At 43.4% G+C, this 26,399-nt stretch overlaps 1 protein-coding gene across 2 annotated transcripts in view; it reads right to left on the reverse strand.

Moving 5' to 3' along the window:
- ARHGEF6 (Rac/Cdc42 guanine nucleotide exchange factor 6) overlaps positions 1-23,658 on the reverse strand; it is a 55,223-nt gene extending 31,565 nt beyond the window's left edge. Inside the window, exons 1-5 of one of the 2 annotated variants that reach the window (XM_065410379.1) lie at positions 23,494-23,658; positions 22,242-22,325; positions 10,258-10,342; positions 4,062-4,162; positions 3,128-3,329 (exon numbers count right to left, since the gene is read on the reverse strand). In XM_065410379.1, coding sequence (XP_065266451.1) covers positions 3,128-3,329; positions 4,062-4,162; positions 10,258-10,342; positions 22,242-22,325; positions 23,494-23,658 — 637 coding nt within the window. Of the gene's footprint in view, positions 1-3,127; positions 3,330-4,034; positions 4,163-10,257; positions 10,343-22,241; positions 22,326-23,493 lie in introns of both variants that reach the window. The other variant, XM_065410378.1, reaches the window with a different exon arrangement.
- Between the last annotated feature and the right edge of the window lie 2,741 nt (positions 23,659-26,399).

Below are 26,399 nucleotides of genomic sequence, written 5' to 3' on the forward strand. Positions count from 1 at the left end.
CACCGGTAGACATTATGGCCCCAAAAATATACTGAAGATACAGCGCGAGCGCAAATAGCATCATGCGACTGCAGCACTGAAAAAAGGCAGAGCGACACTCTTCTGCAGATGCAATCAAGCTGCAAAGGTAACTGAATCAATGAGAGTTAATATCCATGTTCTAACATCTGCTGTCGTGTTATATAGAGACTTTAATTATAAACCTGCAACAAATTTATCTACAGCCTCTATTAACTTGGCCTAGGGGGCTTTGGTTCAGGCCCTTTCTGAGCTTTAACTTGCTTTAGGGGACAGGGGTGCATGTGTATGTACTGGCTTTTTCCCTCGGGATACCAGAGTCCATGTCTTGGCAGACGTCACAGGTGAAGAACTCAGGCCATTTTAGTGCCGTCCCCTTCTGTGCAGACTGCAAACCCTCCATGAAGCCTGGCCCAACGAGCAGTGCCTGCATGACACTAGAGTGTCTGGGCAGGGTCAACCCTGCAAGACGTTAGCAGAACAGCGGGCACAGGGCCTGCCCATAGGTGCTGGAGCTAAGGGCGCTGGGGCTGCTGCTGCACCCCCTGGCTTGAAGTGGTTTCCATCCTATACAGGGTTTGCAGTTTGGTTCATTGGCTCTCTATACAAATTGGGCCTGTCCACGCTGGGCTATTGTCAAGCCTGTGCAGAGGGCCAGCACAAGGTCCATCTATCCCCAAAATAGGGAAAAAACCCATGGCAACAACCCGTGCTCACCTCCAAAATTCTGGCCACAAAGGGTCTGATTCAGCTCCACTGAAGTCAATGGAAAGACTCCAGTTGACTTAATGAGAGTTGGATCAGGCAGGTGCCTAAATATGGATCTAAAGGCCTAACTTTAAGCTCCCACCTTTGAAAACTTTCCCCACTCTTTAAAAATCTGCTGAAACCAGATTCCAAAACTCAGCGCACGGGGGGGGGGGGGGGGGGGCAACAGCTCCCTGAAACCACCCCCACCTCCACTCAAATGTCACAAGCCAGTCTGCAGTTACCTGGCGAACAGGTAACTGCTTCCTGCTTGACAGCCCAAACCTGCCCCCTCCTCCATACGCCTTGAGGCCCTTGACAAACACAGCCAATCCCTTCTGCATGCCCAGCTCTGGACGGGCTCCTGGCATGAGCACATGAACCAGGGCGCGGGAATGGGGGGGTGTCAGGAGGCAGGGTGAGGTTACAGGTTCAGCAGCTATGTGGATTCTCTAGTCCATCTCCACCCCCAGATATGGGGGGGAGGGGCAGGGCCTAGAGCTGGCATACAGGCTACTTATTACTGCTGCTCTTGCCCTGCAGCCTTTGCCCAGTGAATCCCTAGCACCCTGTGGAGCTACTTCAGCTGGGTACTAGAGGGAGGATTGGAGGCGAACAGATTTACAGATCAAAAGGCTGTCGTGCTACTCTTGGGCTCACTGGGAGATTAGCTCCAGTGTGGCCCCTTCCTCTTTCTTTAAGAAACCTTCATTTTTCTGCTTCATGTGACTGACATTTGTTTCATCGTCCCGCCCCCCCTCCCCCGGACCCTCCCCCCGGCTTTCCCTGATAGACTCATTCTTTGAAAAACCTGCAGCAGGAAGTCTCAGAGTCTTGGTCAACTGACTTGGGCTCATGGGGCTCACACTACCCAGCTAAAACCAGCAGTGCAGACGTTCCCGCATAGCTGGAGCCTGGCTCTGAGACCCAGCCAGGAGGGTGGGTCTCAGAGCCCAGGCAAGGACATCTACACTTCTAGCGTTAGCCCCATTGTACAAGCCCGACTCAGTTGACCCAGGCTCTGAGACCCGCTGCCGCCGGGGGAAAGGGGGGTTGAAGTGGAGACAGACCCTATGGCTCCACTGTAAAGTCTGGGTGCAGCTGTTATGTTTTCCTTATACAACGGGAAATAGCGGAAGGACTGATCTTATGGCCATGTTTATATTGCTGCCTGTAACTCCGCATGTATCAAAGCGATGCGTTCTATGTATCACTACTTGCACCAGTAGTGAAATAAACTCATAGATACACTGAAGCAGTGTGGGCTAGTGGACCAGGCACTGGAATGGGAATAAGGAGACCTATTTCCAGCTCTGCCACTGACCTGCTGGGTGACTTTGGGCAAGTCACTTCCTCGCTCAGTGCCTCAGTCCCGCCCCCCCCCGCCCTGCCCACACACACACACACACACACACTGTCTATTTATATTGTAAGCTCTTCAGGGCAGGGACTGTCTCTAACTATACCTATGTCCTAGTACAATAATATACCGATCTTGGTTAGGGCTTCTAGACCCTGCTGTAATAAACAATAATAATTAAAAGGTAAAACTTTGTTTCCAAAAATACAACATTCGTCATCACAAAGTGGCTCCAAAGGCGTAACAGATCTAACATGGGGAGCTCTATTTAAATAGAATTGGAACCACAAGAGGGCAGTTAACCAGGATGAGTTCTGACGTCATGATTGTTGCATAATTATGAAAAGTTAAATTTCTGAAAATGTACAGGAAATTCAAGGCAAAACTGAAAGGAGTTAAGATTTCATCAGACCGGTTCTCTTCTCTTATGGTGCCTGCAGCTGAAGATGCATCTAGATAAAGCATACTCTGTGAAATCAGCCAGAGCTACATATAAACAAAGGAAGCGTTCCCTATGGCCATGTAGTTATTGCTGGCTTCCACGCTGAAATTGTGAGCGTTCATGATACTGCTCCCAGGAATGGCTACATCAAAAGGAAAATATGCACCAGACACATAGAAAGGTCCTCAACAGAAAGCGAGCTCTGTGCTTAGAAACTGGAGAGACCAACTGGCCCCCACTTAAAATTGAAGGGAAATGCCATGGAGTCAGCACAGCATGCTCTTCCCGTTTCTAAAGCCAGGGAAGCTACTCTGCTCCCACTCTGTGCCGTTGGGGCTGTGCAGTTTCAGACGGGAGTGCTGGGTCGAGGTGGGAAGAAGCTGCAGAGCAAGGCGTGCAAAGGGCAGGGCTGTCTCCTTCTATCCCTATTCCGGTCACTATTTCTGGTACAGCACTGAGCACGCTAACAGTGCTTAACAAATAACTGCAATTCCTGAAAGGCGTCAAGGGACAAAACTGCATTATCCTGTGATTCAATGAGCCACTGAAGATTTGCTTACCGGCAGACTTGATTTCTTTGACGTAGTTACTGGGGAACCAGCCTGTTTTTCCATTCAATGTACCTTCCCACCAGCCCCCTTCTTCAACTCTGGTGACATAAATAATGTCTCCTTTATTCACCGAGAGCTCATCTTCATTGGTCTGCTTAAAATTGAACCTGGCCTTTACCACCAACTGATAACTACCATTTTCGACCATCTCCTAAGGAAACAAACATTAAAGAGTATTAGAAACCAATTCAAGGGGTAACCAAAATTATACTAAGGTCATGAGGATACTATTGTTTGCATTTTTATAACAGCAATAATATCACCCCCTTATATAAAACCTTCCATCAGAGGATCTTAATGTCTCTTATAAGCAATAATTAACCTTCACAATGGCATGAGAGGCAGATAAGTATTAGTATACTCATTTTGCAGACAGATATGCTGAAGCTCAGAGAAGTCCTTTGACTTGCTCAGGATCATATAGCAATCCAGTTGCAGGGCTGGGAACAGAACTCAGGGCTGGTCTACACTGGGGGGGAGGGTCGATCTAAGATACGCAACTTCAGCTACGCTATTTGCATAGATGAAGTCGGAATATCTTAGTTCGATTTACCTAGCTGTCCTCACGGCGGCAAGTCGACCGCCGCGGCTCCCCCGTCGACTCCGCTTACTCCTCCTGCCAAGGTGGAGTACGGGGCGTCGATTCGGGGATCGATTGATCGTGTCTAGGTGAGACACGATCAATCGATCCCCGATAGATCGATTACTACCCGCCGATCCGGCGGGTAGTGTAGACATGGCCTTAAACTCTGATTCCCAGTCCTCTGCTCTAGTCACTAGAATGTGCTCCCTCTTTCTATGATAGATCAATGGTTGTCACCATTATGCTTGATATTAGATTTTAAATCAAGAGTACCACAGGTTTCGACTGCCTCCTTAACACTCTTGAAGTTATAGATGTTGTTCCGTGTAAATTAGTCTGGGAGCTGCTGGCAGCCGAGCTATGAGATGATAAACGTGAACATGGCCGTTCTGATGGCTGATCTGTTGAAGGAAAAACATAAACTGAAATGTAATCTGTGTTTTACAAAATTGTCTCTATTTCCTCCCAAGTAAGAGAACAAATAAATGCACAGAACTATAAAGTCCCCAAATATTTAGGGGCTCAGAGCAGACAGCTGAATGCTGCAGTGCTTATTTTGACTGGACCAATGCCATTAACCATGTAAATAAATAGTTTAAAATGTGTTACATTTTAGCATGATAAGAGATTATGATAGGTCATTCTCTAATGACTGACAGAAAACTACAGGAAAAATAAATCCCTACAGACAGCTAGTGGAGATTCTTCCTCTGTTCCAACAGACAGAGCTTGCAGTTTTGGAATTAAGTTCTTGGTCTCTATTCTCAATGCCACCTGCATAAGATGTGGGAGATAAGTGGGTGGCTGGTATTTATGGCTATATTTCACGACCAATACGTTTATAGTACTTGTTTCTACTCTAGCCACTTACAATATTTGTCAGGTGATAAAAACCTGTTGGTCACTACAGACCTGAGCTACATTTAAACCAGCAGCATAAGTATTAGAAACTGCTTATACCACTATCAATCCCATGAACTATCCGGTCCCCTGCACAACAGAATTTTCACTCGTATGCTTCCAAGCAGAGAAATCATGTTTCAAGAAATTATCGCTCTCATTAACCCTCTGCTACTGTGTCACGTTTCCATGTTATCGGAAAAATAATCAAATCATGTGAGTTTCATATGCTGTCATTTGCAAATGAAGCAAAGGCAGATGTTATCATTTCAAGAAGCTGTAAAGTATAGGGATTTAAAGGCTTGCTGTAGGTACTCTTATTCCGTTTAAATATAACATAAGAACAGCCATATTGGGTCAGACCAAAGGTCCATCTAGCCTTGTATCCTGTCTTCCAACAGTGGCCAAATGCCAGGGGCCCCAGAGGGAATGAACAGAACAGGCAATCATCAAGTGATCCATCCCCTCTCGCCCACTCCCAGCGAACAGAGGCTAGGGACACCATCCCTGCCCATCCTGGCTAATAGCCATTGATGTACCTATCCTCCATAAATGTATCTAGTTCTTTTTTGAACCCTGTTATAGTCTTGATCTTCACAACATCCTCTGGCAAAGAGTTCCACAGGTTGACTGTGCGTTGTGTGAAGAAATACTTCCTTTTGTTTTAAACCTGCTGCCTATTAATTTCATTTGATGACCTCTAGTTCTTGTGTTATGAGAAGGAGTAAATTACACTTCCTTATTTACTTTCCCCACATGTGTCATGATTGTATAGACCTCTATCATATCCCTGCCCTTTGTCATCTCTTTTCCAAGCTGAAAAGTCCCCGTCTTATTAATCTCTCCTCATATGGAAGCCGTTCTATACCCCTAATCATTTTTGTTGCCTTTTTCTGAACCTTTTCCAATTCCAATATATCTTTTTTGAGATGGGGCGACCACATCTGCACGCAGTATTCAAGATGTGGCCATACCATGGATTTATATATAGAGGCAATATGATATTTTCTGTCTTATTATCTATCCCTTTCTTAATGATTCCCAACATTCTGTTAGCTTTTTTGACTGCCACTGCACATTGAGTGAATGTTTTTAGAGAACTATCCACGACTCCAAGATCTCTTTCTTGAGTGGTAACAGCTAATTTAGACCCCATCATTGTATATGTATAGTTGGGATTATGTTTTCCAATGTGCATTACTTTGCATTTATCAACATTGAATGTCATCTGCCATTTTGTTGCCCAGTCACCCATTTTGTTGCCCAGTCACACAGTTTTGTAGCTCTTTGCAATCTGCCTGGGACTGAACTATCTTGAGTAGTTTTGTATCATCTGCAAATATTGCCACCTCACTGTTTACCCCTTTTTCCAGATCATTTAAGGCTTTGTCACACTAGCAACTGAATGACAAAACTTTTTGTCGTTCAGAGGTGTTTAAAAAAAACACACCCTTGAAAGATAAAAGTTTTGCCGACGAAACGCGCTGGTATGAACAGCGCTTTGTCGGCAGGAACGCTCTCCTGCTAACAAAGCTACCGCTGCTCATTGGGGGTGGAAGTTTTTTGTTGGTGGGAGAGCTCTCTCTCATGGCGACAAACAGCGGCTACACTGCGTACCACCTTATCTGTGGCAATGTTCATGACTAATTCTACCACTCCTTCTTTTCCTCACCCCCATGTAATCGGATTGCCTGATGCACACAAAGTGAAATCTAATTCTTAGCTCCTTGAATTGTACTGTTGGTAGCAATAACAGGATGAAAACCCACTTTGCAAAGACAGGGTGTTTTTCTCTAAAACGTGCTGACATTTGATCAGACTTGTTTCATCTGTTTTCAGTGTTCTGAGGGTGGGCAAACTGGCAGGACTGGCATGTGGCCAATTTTAGATGGTTTTCCCCATGATTTGTTTTGAAAAGACAGAGTACATAAACCACAAGTCTCTATTCCTCAACCTATCCAAGTCATGAACAACAGTATCAAGGAAATGATTTGGTTACTGTAGATTTTAAAGTTTTACCTCCTTGTATTACTAGTTCTGTATGTATGTAAATATCCAGGGACAAATGTAAAACTGACTCTGACAGTTTGGCAGCAAAACCTATCATTTATGTTACATCAAATTGACATCCTACTTTACGCCTGCTCCAAAATGGAATGGTACTGCGTGTAGCTCGCCATATGTTGTCAAAATATGGTTAAACTAGCTGAGTTTTCTGTTCAGAGCCGGATGATGCTATTTTAGGCATATCATCACAGCCTGATAGATCATATTATTATAGCCTGATTTTCCCCCCTAAAATGAAAGCCTAACACTTGATATGCAATGCAGAGAGCTCCTGCATTCTACCTTTACACACTATTATGGAAAATCAGAGTTACCTTGCACGACTGCATCCATGAAGTCACCACGCATGTGGGCTTCACAAATATACACTGGTCTGGGTGTGTAAATGCATTGAGGGCGAGCACAAAGTCCTCTGCATGAGGAAATGGAGTGTGTGGGGAAGTATGTGCTCAGAGCAGCCACTAAGGGGAACCTCTGTTATCCACAGGACAGCCAGGCAGCATCAGGGCAAGCTTCCCTGCACTGTCCCATTAAGATGATTCAGTCCGAACTGGAGGGACCCCAGGGTGAGGAGGCGTTTCATCCCAGTGCTCCACTCAGTCCTGGGCCTCTCTGGTGAGACCACACACCTGGGAGCCAATCTGTGCCATCTGTGGCGGTGGTTTCTGGGACAAGGTCTCCTGTTTCCTGGGAACTGGGCCAAGCCACCAAATGGTTTGACATTTTAGAACTATAGCTTTTTACCTCTCTCCTTTTCCCAAAGGTTTTCTCCCTCTGAGCAATTAATAATGCCACAGGCATCAAGCTATGCTAACTTTTAACAGAAAAAGCGCGTGTTCAACTGATGTTTATCATGAAACTTCCTCTGATCCCAGTTTCACTGGCCCCTTTGGTAAAGTCACGACAGTGACTATTACACAGCAGAGCAAGGCTCCAACTTTTACAACGACTGTACGAACAAAGTCTTCTGTTACCATGTTCATGCAGGCTAGTGGGGGCAACTAGCTTCCGAAGTGGGTGAATGCAGCAGTTGTGCTTTGGCACTGCAGCTGCGTGAGCACAGATGTGTAGGGAAAGTGAGACAGCTTATCCCCAGCAAGCAGTGCTCATGAAAGCAAAAGCACTAAAATTCACAAGACAAAATAGATTTTCACTGTTATGCAGCCTACCGCATTCCAGATAGTTGGTGCCCTCTGCTCCCTCCCTCTTCCCGCCCCCCCCCACCCCCCGGGGTGGATGCATTTCAGATGTTCTATATGTAAATAGTTGGTAAATAGTTACGGACAGAAATGTGCTATATCAATGTAAAACTATTGTTATTAGACCATAAACACTGTAAGGATTGGCGCTCTGGAAATACCTGAGACATATACAGCAGACAGAGATTATAATAGCCTTGAATGATCTCCCAAATGTATTAGGCAGAAACCTTCTTTCCTAAAACATCTAGTTTGCTGGCAAATAGTCCTCTTGTTATTTACGTTTTCATAATAAATAATAATAATAATAGCGAATGCAACAATCCAGAGTATAGCATATAGCACTAGCTCTATAATTACATCACTTGTTATGAAGTTTGATGACACTACAGAACTTTTTCCAATTACATTATGTTTGGTAACATTTCTTCTACCATATCAGACTTTCTTCCTTTCCAATTCTGAGATGTAGGACATATGCTGAGGCCATATGGGAACTATTTTGCTTGATGTATGTTGTGTACATCCAAAGGCACTAAGGAATTAATGGATACAAGAGATGGTTTCAACTGGCTGAAAACAGGATCTTTGTTTCTTAAATGTTTATCTGTTCCTGCAGTTCACCCTTTGGCTGAAATAAATCTTCATTTGTGATGGTCATAATAATTTCAAAAGCCAACCAGCCAATATCAGAGAGGATTCTGAGTTCAGGTGGGGAAAAGCACCAGAGCAGATGAAAACTGAAAACAAAAGATCCTGTTTTCATGCAAATTTGCCTTGCATACCTTCCAACTGACCTGCATTTTGTACTAGCATCCCATTGGCCCACAAGGATCTTCTGAATTGGCCCCATGAGGTCTTCTCATTTAATAGGCCCACTAAGAAGATGCACTGAGGATGAATTGCTGTTCCTGGGCTTCTCAGACAGCTGACTAACCAGCTGAAACAGTGGATCAGCTGGAGACCTGGAGGTAAGAACTTGTATTTTCTTTTCTAAGAGGAGCATCATTCAGGAAAGGGAGACCTCTTTTAAAGGGGCATTGTCAGGTCAGCTCAGGCCCCAAAATTAGGTTTTGTATAAATGTGGTTTTATACAACCTCAGCTCAGCAAAAATGTTTCTATAGCATTTTAATTCCAATGAGAAGGTTTCTTCCTTGTATGTCAGTGTTCCCCTGCAGCACTGCAATAGTGCAAGAGGACTCGACAGCACAACTAACTAGGCAAGAGTGGGCATATTGTCCCTTCCCACCCTGAGAGAAATGCAAATTGGATTTTAAAATTCTTTCTGTGTGAATAACCTAAGATGCAATTTGCAACATAATAAGGAAATATGAGGGGCTTTAAAGTATGCCATTTGTAACCTTGCAGAATTCTCTGGGCCCCAATCCTGCCACTGGGCACAGAGGTCTGCCTGTGCAGATCCAGTTGCAAGATTGGGGCCATAACTACCTTCCTGCCTCCAACCTCTTTTCAGATCTGTGAAATGCAGATCTCTCGCCAAACCTACCCATTAAGGCATCCTGCTCCTCTCACCCCCTCACACTCTCCAGAACAGACTGTGCCAGGAATGTAATTCTTTCCTACGGTCAGTACGGGGTGCAGGGAATTCTACCTAATAAAGTAAGACTGTTTCCACACTCATGATATTTAGCGGTTTGCTTTTGAACCTTCTCACTTTATATCTGATTTGACAGAAAATAAGAATGAGGAAAATTTTAGAGAACAGCTAAATATGGAGAAGGGACAAACCAGATTTGCTTTGCCTGGATGACCTGCTCCTGCACTGACCAGAGCAGACAGTACTGTCAGTGGCACAGTGCACATAGTGGGCATCTGATTCCTGATCAGGGACACACACTTCACATACCTACACTAGGGACAGCAAAGGTCATTGATACATTGGACTGAGCGTCTGGCAATTCTGTGTGTTTAGACATTTGACAAATGTCCAATGCGTATGGGTCTACTTTTTTGTTCAAACTTTAAAATCTACCATTTAAAATGTGATGCTTGCATTTGTTGGGGTTAGAGTCTCATTTATATTAAGGCCCATTTATGCTGATGCACTTGAAGGTCCATCTATACAGCCAGAACCATGTAAAGGGCCATAGTGCAAACAAGATTCTAACCTCCAAAATACATATCTCAGGCAGCACATTTCAGTCCTAAATCACTAGAAATGCAAATGTTAATCCCACTGTACCACATGCTCCAGGTGGGCAGTTCTGTCTGCCAAACCTTTGACAATAATTAGAAATCATGAGTTACTAAAAATAGCAGACCATACTTAGAGGTAGTATTTTAAAAAAAAAGATAAAAGTTTTCATACCTTCAGTAGCTTTGTTTACAGCTGCTAAGGTACTCAGCACCTTGGAGAAATTTTCTCCGGCATACAGATCGCGTGCATCAAAGAGCTGTAAAAAAGGAACTATGTCAGTTTAACACGAAACATTTTAGAATCCCAGTCTTACTGGCCCACTCTGGTAAGCAATGACAGTGATTATTAAATGGTCAAAAACCCCTAAGCATCTTTGTGGCATTTCAAATATAGGAAGAGGTTTTGGAGTTGATTTGTTCAGCTTCCTTTTAGCTTAGTGGGGTTAAACTGGCAACAGATGTTGGAAAAAGGTTCATGTATCCATTCAGAGCAGGATGCTATGGACATGAAAGGAAGAACTGTGTGACGGTTGCATGAGGTACAGATCTTGCTCCCCTTGAAATCATTCAGAGTTTTGTCACTTGCTTGGAGGGAAGGAATGATTTCACTGCCATTTTAGTTATCTAAGCTAATGGGCCTGAGAGTGTAAATACTTTAACAGCAAAGGGGCCAAAACCAGGATGTTCTGCACTTACCACCTGGCATGCAGTACACATTCACAGTTATCCCAGGCAGCAGGCACTCACTATCCAGTGTATAAGACATTCCATTCAAAAGGATTCATTGCTCCAGTTAGCAGGTGGCAAAAATATATATCAATGGGAAGGGTTTTATTTTCATGCCAGTGACCTGTTGGGTTCAGTGGATCTTCTGGACCTGGCCTGTTAGAAACCATCATCACCACGGTGATAAAATTCTACATTGTAAGTGGCATTCACTGTTACACATCGATCCAGTATAACAGATGAGATGCTTTGGGGGTTTTCAAAGCACTCTAGCCACCGTCTCACTCTTTGATATGGGAGAAATTCACCTTAGTGCAGAGGGTCTGTGCAAATCCTTTCAAACCACTTGAGTGGTGTTGAGGAGGTACAAGAAGCCTTGTGTGGGGACACCACCTGCTCATTCAGAGGTATACTTTGTACTGGGGCTAGAGCTATAGTTCTGCAAAGCCAATGAGCACGGAAGGCCTTAACCACTGTCCAGTCAGACACTATCCACTGACAGATTCTCCCGGTGCACTAAAAAGTACTTAGTGAAAAGAAGCACAAGATCATTCATTACCTTAAAAAACTCACAGAAAGAGGGGTTACTCTTTAATGGGGCCCTTTTTCATTTCCTACATATAGTTCCTCATGCACGTTTACCAAATTCCTAATAAAGTCAGAAGTAAAAAGTGCCTTTGCCCTCCCCCGAATCCAAGTTTCTATATTCTCTCTCTCTAGGAGTATGTGCCACACACATCGCAGAGCATCTGAGCAGTAGGCATTACACAGTAGGTGAGGAAGACAATAACATGCAGTTCTCGGTTTTAAAAATCTATATAACCACTTGGATCCTTGCAGTCAGGCATTCTAGGAGAATATCATCTGCAAGAAGAGGTATTAAAACCACCCCTGATAAAACTCTAATAAGCAGAAGCAGAAGCCTCCCCATTTAGAGTTGTATGAAAGAGTGTGTTAAACTTAGTAGCTCCCTTTTCAAACGACACTACTCCAAACTACCCAGACTTATCCCTTTGATACTTCTATAACTCTGTAAGATTGAAGGAAGTTTCCACATATATTGGGGATACTCTAAGCAGATCTTCTAATGCGTGTGTTGAATCTATTCTTGGGTTTGTTTCTGTAACACTCCCACAGGAGTGGGCCATACACAACCCACTGGTGTCTGAAGTAGTTTTTCTGCAGTAGGTGCTACTTGAGCAAGGGTTTCAGCTTTAAATAGCAACATTAGTTCCTCCCTCAAAAGGCAGGCTAAAAGAGCTCATGAGTACAGTGACCCCATTGGCAGTGACTAGAGTATGTGATATCACATTAGCACGGCTTCACTCTGCCAAGCTGAAGATGAAAGTAAACACTGGGATTGCAATGTTTGCCTATGTTTTCTCTGCTGTGTCATTTTCTGGGTCATGTCCTTTTCTTTCCACTTCAGCAGTCAAGGAAAACAAGCCCAGACTTGCAACGGTGGCATCAGTATTTTTTTTAAAGGAGTGATTGAGAAAAATTCTTCAAGAAAGCAGTGATCTCTCCAGACCCAGAATGAATGGGTGCACTCATCTTCATTAGACTTATCCTCTGTGTGCGCGTGCACACATGTGCAAAAGGGATGGTGATGGAAGGAAAGAAAACAACTTTTAGGTTTATCTACATGGGGGAAATTGACCGGAATAGCTCTCTGAAATAACAGTGTCCACCTAGGGAATTATTCTGAAATAACTACTGCACTTTAAATTCACTCCATACCTTATTCCAGAATAACTTTCCGTGTAGACAAGCCCTTACTTGTAAGATATAAACTCTTCTCGTTCTGTTTCTCCTGTCCCTAATTTTGTTCTCTTAATTAAAGATGAGCTGCAAATCCAAAAGGAGAAGTGTGTGTGGCACTTTCTACCGATACTTTATGATAGTAAAAGACAAGAGGCCAGCTCCTCAGCTGGTGTAAATCAGTGTAGCTTCACTGAAGTCAACGGACTGACGCCAATTTACCCAAACTGAGTCATGGTGTTTTTCCTACATTAGAAATAACAGATCCTGGCTTCCTCCTATGGAAACATGTGGCCACACTGGTGACATCATATTAGGATAAAATCAATTGCAGCTTTCCCAGTCCTCAACTGTAAGGGGAAGAGAAGAAGTGGATCGAGGTGGGAGCTTGGAGGGAGATTAGAAGAGTAGCAATCCTTTCCTGTGGATCCAGGTGCTAAAGGAGCAATCAAAGAAGACAAGGCCGTTGCAGAGAAGCTAAATGAATTCTTTGCATCAGTCTTCACTGCAGAGGATGTGAGGGAGATTCCCACATGAGCCATTCTTCTTAGGTGACAAATCTGAGGGGAACTGTCTCAGATTGGGGTGTCAGTGGAAGAGGTTTTGGAACAAACAAATAAATTAAACAGTAATAAATCACCAAGACCAGATGGTATTCACCCAAGAGTTCTGAAGGAACTCAAATATGAAATTGTAGAACTACTAACTGTGGTATGTAACCTATCATTTAAATCAGCCTCTATATCAGATGACTGGCAGAGAGCTAATGAAATGCTGATTTTTGTAAAAAGGCTCCAAGGGCTATCCTGACAATTCCAGGCCAATAAGCCTAACTTCAGTACCAGGCAAATTGGTTGAAACTATAGTAAAGAACAGAATGATCAGACATATAGATGAACATGATATGTTGGGGAAGAGGCAACATGGTTTTTGTAAAGGGAACTCATGCCTCACCAATTTTTAAGGAGGTCAACAAACATGTGGACAAGGGTGGTTCAGTGGCTATAGTGTACTTGAATTTTGAGAAAGCCTCACCAGAGGCTCTTAAGCAAAGTAGACAGTCATGGGATAAGAGGAAAGGTCCTTTAATGGATCAGTAACTGGTTAAAATACAGAAAACAAAGGTGGGAATAAATGGCCAGTGTTCAGAATGGAGAGAGGTAAATAGCAGAGTCCCCCAAGGATCGATACTGGGACCAGTGCTGTTCAACATATTCATAAATGATCTGGGGAAAGGGGTGAACAGTGAGGTGACAAAGTTTGCAGATGATACAAAATTACTCAAGATTGCAGTTTGCTTTGAAATAAACTAAGAATTACAAAGGGGTCTCACAAAACTAAGTGACGGGGCAACAAAATGGCAGATGAAATTCAGATGATAAATGCAAAGTAATGCACACTGGAAAACATAATTCCAACTATGCAATCAAAATGATATAGTCTAAATTAGCTGTTACCATTCAAGAAAGAGATCTTGGAGTCATTGTGGATAGTTCTCTGAAAACATCCACTCAACGTGCAGCAGCAGTCAAAAACCCGAACAGAATGTTAGGAACCATTAGGAAAAGAATAGGTAATAAGACAGTAAATATCATAATGCCACTATATAAAACCATGGTACACCCACACCTTGAATACTGTGTATAGGTCTGGTCGCTTCACCTAAAAACGATATGTTAGAATTGGAAAGGATATACAGAAAAGGGGAACAAAAATAATTAAGGGATGGAATAGCTTCCATATGAAGAGAGATTAAAAAGACTAGAACTGTTCAGCTGAGAGAAGAGATGACTGGGGGGGTTATGATAGAGTCTACAAAATCATGAATGGTGTGGAGACAGTGAATAATGAAGTGTTATTTACCTCTTCACATACCCAAGAACCAGGGGTCACCCACTGAAATTTATAGGTACCAGATTTAAAACAAACAGAAGGAAGTACTTCTTCACACAACACACAGCCAACCTGTGGAACATGTTGCCAAGGGATGTTGTGAAGGCCAATATATAAGTGCATTCAAAAAATAATTAGATAAATTCATGGAGGATAGGCTCATCAATGGCAATTAGCCAACATGGTCAGGGACACAATCCCATGCTCTGGGTGTCCCTAAACCTCTCACTGCCAGAAGCTGGGACTGGATGACAGGGGATGGATCCCTTGATAAATTGCCTTGTTCTGTTCATTCCCTCTGAAGCATCTGGCACTGGGCACTGTCAGGTGACAGGATACTGAGCTAGATGGACCACTGTCTGACCCAGAATGGCCATTTTTAATTTCTTAAGGTCTGCAGAAGGGAGAGACATTCCACTCATATTATATGAGAGCTGTAGGTGCTCAGCACCTCTGAAAATCAGGCCCTAACATATTTAGCAAGTCACTAACTGAGAACAAAACCTAGGGATGTGTGTGAAAGTTTTGGAATATCTGGTTTTATTATAAACCCAGTATGTGAATGAGGTTCACCAAGGGTTAAGACCCTTTTAACAAACTGGAAATGAATTAGGGCTTTGGATGAAAGAAGGCAGATGTGCATGGTTCTAACACGAAACCAGCAAAACTCAGACCATTAGCACAAGCCCAAAACTCAAAGTGAAACAGACAGCAAGGATATAGACCCATGTGACCAAAACAGAACAAAGGTTTGTGAACTAATTGTCTTCACTACCCGCCGATCCGGCGGGTAGCAATCGGTTTATCGGGGATCGACTTACCGCGTCTAGTGAAGACGCGGTAAAATCGATCCCTGATCACTCTGCCGTCGACTCCGGAAATCCACCTCGGCAGGAGGCGGCAGCGGAGTCGGCGGCAGCGGTCGACTTTCCCGCGTCCTCACCGCTAGGTAAGCCGACCTAAAATACGCAACTTCAGCTACGGTATTCACGTAGCTGAAGTTGCGTATCTTAGGTCGGACCCCCGCTGTAGTGTAGACCTAGCCTAAGACAGCTGTAGTCCCACCTGCTGCTCTAACTACTAGGCAGTCAGTCCTTTTTGGCAATTAGGACCCTAATCCTGCTTCCACTGAAATGAATGAGAGTTTTGCCATGGATTTCAGTGAGAGCAGGAACAGGTCCAAACGTCTATATCTGTGAAAATATTATATCTGCATATTATACCAAATTATATCTGTGAAAACCAGCAAAATTGAGATATGCCAGAACAGTGGGGAATGTTTTTATCAGCATTATCCAGTCCTTGCTCTAATGAAGAGAATTTCCTCAAGGAAGATTCTGCACAGCACAAAATAGCTGGTCCCACAATCTTAGCAGCACTACCTTGGTCACACCTCCACCTTTCCTAACACCCTAGGTACCAGCCAGTCCTTCTGCACTGTACCACTCTTGTGCATGGCACCGTCTCCCCATAAAGAGCAAATCCCCCTTTTTCCAACTCGACCACCATAAATGTCACTCATGCAACTTGTGCCGGTCCTGAGACATTTGGGACCCTGGTATTTCTTGTTTGCTCGGACCCCACCCCCTCCTATTTCACCCATTACCCATCACCCAGAGCTGAGCTCAGGGCCCCGGTACAATTGTTTCTGCTCCCCACCAGCCTTGGTTGCATCCTCTCTCCAAACGTAAATAGCACCGAACATTAAAATATGTAGACAGCAGCTTCAGTCAGCACGGGGCACGGACTGCCCTAGTTCTGCGTGCACTAAGCACATCGGGGGAAGCCGGGCACCAGTGGTGAGTTAGTTTACCGGCTGCCACGGACGGTCAGAGAAGGGTTTGCAATGCCAGGCGGCGAGCAGGGGACTTGGTGGTGGAGGCTGCCACTGAATTAACGTGCGGCCGTGCTCCGGACTGCAGAGAGGAGGCTGCTGTGGGGAGGGGGCTCTCCATGGGGGGACGGGACACTTCCCCCGCGCCCTAGCCCCGAGCAGTGCGGGCACCAGACACCAGCTGCGGGGCAGAGGAAGAGGGGGCAGCCGGCGCTCGGCAGCAGGGCGCAGGGCAGGGGGCACCGGGCACTCAGCACAGGGGGCCGGGCAGACAGCGCAGGGCACGGAGGAGCTGCCCAGGGGCACCCAGGGCAGGACTGGGGAGGGAGCGGCGCGGGGGCAGCGGGCACTCACGGCAGGAGCGGGCACTCAGTCTCCACGCGGCGCAGGGCGGCGTGGTGGCCACCCCCGGGGCATGACAGCGGCCCCCGGGGTCTGTCCGCGGCGGAGGCGGCGCTGCTGGGTGCGGGAGGCGGCTGCTAGCTCTGACCCGGAGCCGGATCGCGGCGCTAGGAAGGGGAAGTGACAGGGAGCGCCTCCCCCCAGCGCGCACGCTGCGCCCGGGTCCGGGCAGCGCACGGCCCAGGGCGAGCAGCGGCTGCCCCCTTCCCTGGCGCGCTACCAGCGGTTCCCAGCGCACAGAGCTGCTCCCCCGCACTGCCGCCCCAGCCGGGCTGGCGCACACTCAGCGCCCGGAGATGCCTACTGCCCAGTGCATCTCTCGCCAAAGCGAGTGTATCCAGCTTGCAGCCTCACCAAACGCTCGGTGCAGCGGGTAGCAGCGTCTCATACCTGCCCAGCGCTGAAGGCAGCTCTGGGGACAGGTTAAATACGGGAGAAACTCAGTTTCCCCTCTGCCAAAGCAAAAGGAGCTCCCTCGCTTCGCCCTGGCTGGGGAACGGGGCAAGCGCTCTGGCTGGTGCAGTAGGAGCTCACCCATCCTGTTTCCATCTATTTTAATCACTACCTCTAAAATATTGTCATCCCTCTGCCCAATAGTAGCACATGTCAAGGCCTTGCAGGTTGTTTCTCTGGGGATGGAGAAGTCTGTGGCATGGAGACAAGGTATTTTCTTAGTGTAACTTGTTTTATTTACACGATATGCATCAGTCCTGGAACAAAGGTGGTCACAAAATCAACCAGGTAATCCTTTCTTTCGAGATTCTCCACCCAAACGCCAGCGCACGGTTCCCAGGGAGCAGCTCTCCCCCAAGAGAACCAGCTCTCCTACTGCTTGCCACAGCTCCCTCAAATAGAAACCCACCAAACTAACACTGCAGCTTTTCTCCATAGCCAGACAACACTGCTCCTGCGGTAGGAAAAAGAACTTGTCAGACTATATGCAACAGCACACGCTGGTGGCTCCCACTATCACAATACCTTAAGAAGAAAAAATAGTAGTAATTACTATTGACAGAACTGTCAAAATACCAAGAGAAGGTGATAGAAACCAATATGGATCTGATATCCAGGTGGGATAGAGGCAGAAAAAAATCCAATAAAAGCCCAATATCAAAAGAACAAAGGCAAAGAGACAACAGACTGTTAAAATGAAAGCATCAGCTTATCTAAACTTTTTAAAAATAGAGACAAATTGCTATGCAGGGCCTTGTGAAAGAGTCACAATTTAATCAAGGAAGTGACATTTTGAAAAATAAAATGTCATTGCCACAAGATAGCAAACTCAAAGCCTCCTGGCTCTTTGTGTCCATATGTTCAATTACAACCCTGCTTCCATGAAGTGTGAAATTCCCAGTACACTTCAGCAAAGTATTTGGCTGCATTTTGGAAAGGAAATCATAGAATCTTAGGGTTGGAAGAGACCTCAGGAGGTCATCTAGTCCAATCCCCTGCTCAAAGCAGGACCAACACCAACTAAATCATCCTCATGGCTTATGGAAGTATTGGACTGAGATCTAATATAAAAAACAAAATTTTGGCCCCAATCCTGCTACACACTTCTGTACATGTTTTTTTTTAAGCCGATTTGTAGTCCCACTGAAGTCAATGAGACTAACTCATATGCTTAAAGTTAAGCACATGCAAAAGTGTTTACAGGATCAGGGTCTTAGAACCTGCAGCCCAGATTTCCAACTGCTCAGAACTGCAACATTAAAGTTCCATACTCTACTATCCAAATATTGACTCTTGACTATATGATTTAATCCAAACATCTGATTAATTTTGCAGGTACCTGGCTTGGTTCAGAAATCCAGCCATTTGCAGGAACTATTTTCTCACACCAATAACCATTTTACCTTGCTAAATAAAGTTCTCCTTCTTGTTAAAATAAACAAACATCCAGTCAAATTCAGCCCTCACATGTGTGTGCATGCTAGGAGTTGCACATAAGCATGTGAAGGTAAAATTTAATAATCTACTGGAGAGGAAGGATGGCCCAGTGGCTAGGGTGCGAATTTGGGATTCAGGAGACCCAAATTCAATTCCTTGCTCCATGACAGATGTCCTGCATGACCTTGGGCAAGTCACTCAGAGTCTCTGGGCCTCAGTTCCCTGTCCCTACAATGAGGATAATAGCATTGCCCTCTCACACAGGGCTGGTGTGAGGATAAATACATTAAAGCTTGTGAGGAACTCAAAGAATATGGTAATAGTAGGTACCAAAAATAGATGTTGCTGTTGATTCTCCACCTGAATAAACTTATCCTTGATTTGCTTGTGGTATCACTATTGCTGTGGAAACTGATGTGAAGTCACCAACAAAATGTTACGACATGAGGTAGAAAGAAAGTGCAGAAGCTGATGACCTCAAAAGGAACAGTATTTCAGGAGATGGGTTTGCTTAAGGGAATGGAGATGGGAAAAGGGATGAGACACACTTTTTATCACTTGGTCCAGCTTGGACTTTTCAGTGTGTCCTTAAACATGAGAGTATATAGTATCTGGCGAGTCTGTGCAGGAGCTTTCTCCTTATTTGTATCCCATGGCATCCTAAAAATGCAAAAAAATTGTCCTTTCTACTGCACCTCAAATTGCACCCAATCTCATCACAAATCTTTTGGTCGCACTGTAAGTGGTTCTTACACAGCCCTGCCTCACATCTGAATCATGGTGGGTGGGGAAAGAGTTTACACTTTTGAACTCAGATAAAGTCAATAGTGACTGTAAGTCATGACCACCTGATGGCTCTCCAGTGATCTGTGGAGGACAGTTGGCGGTCTGAGTCCGGTTCATGGAGGTCAGGTTCAGGTGTTACTCCACAAGAGACCATCAGTGTAATTCACACCCAGCAATCCCAACAGAGAAAATAAGGAATGTGCCGATACCTTCTCGCTCCCTAGAAATGGTCCTTTCAGAACAAGCCTGGGGTATGTTGAGGTGGGAGCTTATTGTGGATTATGTAATACCAGATGGCATACAACACCCTGTCTTCTTTTTTTTCTTTCCTTCCTTCCACTTTTTAATTCTCTTCAGTCAGCCTACCTTTCAGTCAGGTAGCTCAGGTTTTCCCAATGTCTTACCTGAATTTCTCTCTTCTTCCTTCTCCCCATCTCTTCTCTGTATTTTGTATCCTAGGCTTGCCATTTCCCTCATGCCTGAGGGAGTCTGAGCTTTCCCTGGGGAGAGCAAACCCTCCCTACATCTCACCAAGTTCATTCATTCCATCTCCCTCCCCATCTCTCCCCACTGAATACAGCTGGCTGAAATTCTTCCAATTTAGACATAATATTGAAATTGGGAAAAAATGAGGGAAATGATTTTTTTTGCTAAATTCCCATTTTTTGACTAACTATAGTGCTAATTTACATTTTTCAATTTTTGAAGTAAGTGCCAATTCTCCTATTGGCCTCAGAGACAATACTTTCCATAAGTAAAATTCAGCAGCGGTACCTGAGTAAGGCTTTGCAGTATCTGACCCCTTTGTGCTAAAGTTAAGGAAAAGCAAAATTCCTGTTTTCAGAGTTGTTTTTACAGTATGACTGTTTCTAGTATTTCTGATAATTATGTGAAAACCAAGAAATTGTTTGTTTAAATAATGGCTTTTTATTAATGCCATGTGCTTCAATTAATATACAGACTAGCCACCAGTCCAGTGGTTTGGGCACTCATCTGGGATGTAGGCAACCCTGGTTCAAGTGCCTACTCTGCCTGATTTGGAGTAATTCTTCCACATCCCAGGTGAGTGCACTTGGATATTCTGGTGTGGGTCTCTCGTTCTCCCTCATTTTGACCAGAAATTCCATCCTGGACCCGAAAAGCCTTCCAGAAGAAAGTTGGTCTAAACTGACATGTTTCTGCAAATCAGCATTTTCTGACAAAAAAAAGTTTTGTCGAAAAATTCCCAACCAGCTCTAATAAAAGGAGTACTTGTGGCACCTTAGAGACTAACAAATTTATTAGAGCATAAGCTTTCGTGGGCTACAACCCACTTCTTCGGATGCATATAGAGTGAAACATATATTGCATCCGAAGAAGTGGGTTGTAGCCCACGAAAGCTTATGCTCTAATAAATTTGTTAGTCTCTAAGGTGCCACAAGTACTCCTGTTATTTTTGCGGATACAGACTAACACGGCTGCTACTCTGAAACCAACCAGCTCTACTTATTTCCCTTGAAAACAGTATTTTTTCCTCACACTCATCATTAGCACTCTAAGGAAGTTAATGCCAAATTTTCAAATAAACTTCCATAGTAAGATGTCATTGTAACTGTGTGGAATAAGAGGGGTCTTTTTTTAAAAAAAGGATGTTTTAAATCTACTCAAGGGATGCCACATGACCAATCTCAAAGAACACAGCAAAATTAGCTGAACTTCTATTTTTAAGAATCAGCACAGTCATTTAGGCCCTGATCCCACAACCTGTTGTGTGTGGGCACACCCTTCCACTCACATTGGGGTTAGGCTTGAGCACAGGAATCAGCTTGCACTCATTGGGACCATATAAAAGGCCCATTCCGCAACCCCTACTCATTTAAACAGATGATATTTTTGTAAGTAATTCCTTTGATTTCATTGACTTTGTGTGTGTGTGAGTAAAGGCTACATCTATACAAGTATGTTTTGCAGAATCAGGCCCAATATTTGTAAAGCATTTTAGGATCCTGTTGTAATAACTGGGGTCTATCAAGCCTACCCCAATTGTAAGTTTAGCTGTTGGAAAGTAGGTGAAAGTTTATAAAAGGTTCCAACACTTTCTTCCCCACTAAGAAGGATTGCCTGACAAAATAAGACTAACATATGCTCTATGTGAAAAGGGGATTTAGATAGGTTCTGATTAAGTTTGTTCTGTTAACCAGTCAATTTGAATTCTAAAATGTCTTCTTCTGATTCTTTTTTCTCCTGTGTATCCTGATCAATAAATGTCTAGACTTTGGCATGAATTTTCTAGTATGTTTGCCATGGGATTAAGTAGGCCAAGGTCTCTGTACTCAAAATCTGAAGTCTTATTTAACCGTTTAGTGTTGTACAGAGACAGGGTCATGTTAATACCTTTGACTCCCTGGAACCATTTATTCTATCACAATTAACACAACAACCCATTGTGAGGAAAGACCTTGGATAAATGTAAAGTAGTCTTAATATTACTACAACATAAAGCCAATTCAAGCAGGGCTGAGGATTGCATGAACTTTTCTTTAGTACCAAAAAATCTTCAACAGGCTCAAACTGCTCAGCTCTCTCTAGAAAGAATGTTATTTTTAGTATATGTTCCTATTTCAACATTTAGTTTCATCTCAAAGACTTGAAAGGTAGTCTGTTCAACTCTGAGACACTGTATTACATTTGCAAAATCTCTCTGAATCCCTGTCCCGAATATTAAGGAATCCAGACTCTCATGTATTTTACTAAAACAAGAGATTATCAATAATGATCAATTTAATTTCCTGCTACGTGGTCTCATTTAGGAACATTCACAAGGGAAACAGATTAGCAGAATAATAATTTTTAAAAGTGTAATGGAGATAAGTGGAATAACTTACCTCCACTTTAAGTGCGGCACAGCCTTTTAAGAACTCCTGAATGTTACTGATGCAATCTGCTTCATTTTTGGGCTCCAGACAATACTAAAGAAACAAAACCCAGACATGATTATTGTATTACCATCAGGCTAGTCTCTGCTCAGCAGGCTTGCATGGATATTTGACATGTGCATCTTATTCTGAATTAGGGAAGCTTTTTAGGGGGAGGCATGGGGGTGGTTGGCAAGCTGTTGAACCAGGAAGAGCCACTGGAGGAAGTGATGCATAAATCTAAATGGTCGGCATATTGTTTTGAATGTCAGCATATGACACTGCCCTAAGTGATACTGAGAAGCTTGACCTTTACCAGCACACTGCCCAAAACCACCAATACATACATAAATGGAGATATATATCCAGCTAGCTCAGGTTATTTTTTTTAAAGGCTCCTGTTTTATAGGATGGGGAGGAATCAGTTTTTCCTGTCATTTTACTGACAGCCTGTCCTCTGTGTTGCCATTTCCTATCTCTCATCAAGCTCCTTCCGCTTTTGTTTGCAGTTACTTATTGCTGATTTGAATCGTCTGCCTACGTACCAAGTAAAACTATAACATGATGTACTGATTTGGTTTAGCAGCTTCAAAACATTGCAAATGCATTGGCCAGACCAAATACAAACTGGCACTGATGAAAGGTACTTTTATTCCTAGTTGAGTCCCTTCTCTATCTTATTTTTCCTGATTAGCAAGATATTAGTACATTCTTTATGGAATTGTCTTTAAAATTCAAGCATTATATTTACAAGTCATAGATACATTATCTAAAACTTGAAGATTTGACCTCTGGTTGAGTAAATAAATATTTCTACTTCAAATACAAGAGCATGCATGAAAGTCATGCCAGGACCTACGCCATGCATACATAATTCAGCCAATTCCAATTGTAAATGCAAGCAATGCGCTTTTGATTGTTTGTTTCTTATTGCTGACAAAATTTCTCTAAGAGATTACTAATTTTAAAAAAGCTACTATCCAAATTTATATTTTACTTCTATCCAACTAACAATACAGTATCTTTGACACAAGATAAAATACTAAAGTCTCTCTGAAACACTGATGGCATCTTTCCTTTCTTCCCTCCTCTAAAAAAGTCATTAGAAACAGTGCCTGCTGGTAAAATATTGTGCTCTGGTTTCTCAGAGTATGAGAGACATGCAGCAGTGTGGCAAGATGCTCCTGCCATAGTGACTACCAAAATACACTTAAGAAGTTACCTTTTCCACATGTCCTGGAAGAAGCCGATTAACCAATTTGCAAAGTACTACTCCATCTTTCAGAGAAGCTTTCAGAAACTGCTCTGGATCACCTATCATCTTTTTGGGGGAATTTAAAACTCCTAATGAAATAAGCCATGTCACAATTCGCTCTTCTGGATTCATCGTTAAGAATTCTGCCTTCACTGCAGAAGTTTAGTGCAGCTACGAGCTCTAACCCACATCCGTGATTGCATCTTCCTGCCTCTTCTAGTGACTGCCGAGCTAAAGTTTGAAACAACTTTTAATTCTGCATTGAAAGCCTCTGAACGTGTGATTTTTTTAAAAAACAGAAGCTCTGCTCATTCTAAATGAAGAAACAAGTTTGTGGCTGTACAAATGGTTTCAGGTCCTTTATTATTGTGCTTAAATATGGTGAAAGTAAGTAGAACTTTTGTGTTGAACGGTTGCTTGTAAATAAAAATGAATATCCTCTCTGTGTTTAGATATTTATATCACACCCATCGGTATCTTATCTGAGTACTTTATCCTAATATAGGGGAGCAATCCTGCAAGATCTTAAGGATGTGAGTAATTACCCTTGTGTATAGTCCCACTGAAGTCAATAGCAAGACATGCGAGTAAAGTTATGCATATGTTTAAGTGTTTGCAAGTGTGCACAGAATCAGGACTGCAGTCAACAATTAAGAGCTTGGAAATTTAATTGAAAAAAATCAATAAAGCATTTTGAAATAATTTTGTTTAATTTTTGTGTGTCAATTTTTACAAATCTTACATAAAGTGTTTATAGAACACATTGAATTTTTCCATTTTCAAAATCTTAAATATTTTTAAAATGAGTTTTTCAGGCAGTTTAGCCACACGGTGAGATTTCTTCTGCCCTCCCCCCCCCCCCCCTTGTTAAAAATATCACTGTTGAAGTTATTTTGAGCACAGAAAAAATGATAAATGAACATTTTAGATTAAAATATTGATAAGAACATGAAGTTTCACAAAACAACATAGAAGCAAGCACATCTTCCACTGGAAACAAAAGTTTAAACTATTTTCATCAAGTTCTACTCAGAACAAACCATTCTAAAACACATATGAACTACTCCACCCTACTCTGGAAAGTTAAAAGAAAATCTGGCTGCTGTAGTGTGCATAAAGAACTCAGGAGACAGATCTGGGAGAAAGTAAAGTCCATTCATTCTATTAGTGTAGGACCTTGTTGTAATTTAGAACAGGGCAGCTGTCCTTTCTTCTGTTCTCTTCATAGTTGTTCTCTTCAGAGCTTGCGCCAGCAGAGCCAGAACCCGCATCCTATCTAGTAACAAGTTCATGGTTCAAAATGACAGAGGGAATCTGGCTCATCAAGGAAAAGTCAGTTACAAATGGTCATCTGGATACCTGTAGCTATCTCCTTCAAAACAGTAACTGACAGCTCAGCTGGGGAGAAACACTCAGCAGGAATAAGCTCTATTTGAAAATAAAGTTTTAATTACTAATTGGCAGTTTGAGGCCTACTACTACAGGTGCCATTTTCAGGGAAAGTGTGATCTTATTTGAACCACTAAGGTCCACATGCAAAAATGTGCATGCAGTTACCCAAGCAATTGCAGGTACACAATTGCACAATCATTTCTGCATGTGGAACTTGTACCTCCTTTCTTATTTAGCTCTGAAAATATGGGAGTCTATTCTCAGATTGGAACACTAACAGTTAAATGGATCCACAGTGGCACTGAAATGATGGCACAACAGGCTGTGTGGATCATTTACAAGACAGTCCAGTAGCACCAGCAGCCCTACTATTGGAGTCTTGCTCTTCCCTTCTCTGTCATTACTTCCCCCCCCCCCACAGGTTATTTGGGTACTGTTCAAAACTAGGCAGCATCACTCTCTAGTGGAAAAAAGGGTCCATCTCTTGCAATGGCAGGCAGTACTGTACATGATTGATCTCACCTTCTTCAGCAGGGGACTGAGGCTGTCCCCACCAAGCCTTTGCAGCAGTTGAAGCAAAGTTGGCTACGAAAGGCTGCCTCCTTTGCTCCTCGCTATTCATTGGGAAAGAAGTTGCAACACTTCCACTTCTTATCGGGTGGAGTATCTCTTGGAGGGAGGAGACCAAATGAATGTCTTACAGTGGAAACCTAAATTGGAGAGGTTGGGGGTGACTGGACACCAGATTCTGCATAGGAAGCCAAGCATCGGACAAGGGGAAGAGTTTGCATGGAGAAAAGTGGACCGCTTGTTGTATCCAGAAGATAGGAATCCAGCCACCAACCGCCTCTCCTACTATTACTTAAGAGTAGAACTTTGTGGCAGACATCGCCTCTGCTGCATCTTGGTCTTCTGATAACGTTGAGTGACTGAGGCAAAAATAGTAAGGCCCAGGAGTCATCTCTGGCTCTCGAACATCCAAAATGCACTTTCCCAGGTATCAAAGAGGCCTTGTTCCTACATTCCCTGGAGGCGTTTTCATGGTAGGAGAGTGGGCAGGTATTTCAGTAACTATACATTTCTTCTATACACTGGAACTTCTAATGTGAGCTCAGACTCCCCATCTTTTCAAAAGTGTGATCCTTCACTGGAGTAAAACCCCATTTTACTGCCTGTTGTGATCTTGTCAGTTTTAAATGTTATTCCATTTCCTGTTATTTTATTTTTCAAAGGTCTTCTGATAACAGCCCCAGAACCAAACCTGAGTGCAACACCTCCTAATAAATTAAATAGTTTAATATATTTAACACCATTATAAATGCTGGAGACAAGCGGGATTTGGGGTGGAGGTTGATACCACATGATGCCCTGAGGGGTCCCGACCCCCAGTTTGAGAATGCCTTTGTTAGGTTTTTATTTACTGAATTGGGTATGAAATGTACTTTAAAAAGATGTACTGAGTCCCAATTTATTCTAAGCTA

Source organism: Emys orbicularis, chromosome 9 (genome assembly GCF_028017835.1).
Source record: "Emys orbicularis isolate rEmyOrb1 chromosome 9, rEmyOrb1.hap1, whole genome shotgun sequence".
NCBI classification, from domain to species: Eukaryota; Metazoa; Chordata; order Testudines; family Emydidae; genus Emys; species Emys orbicularis.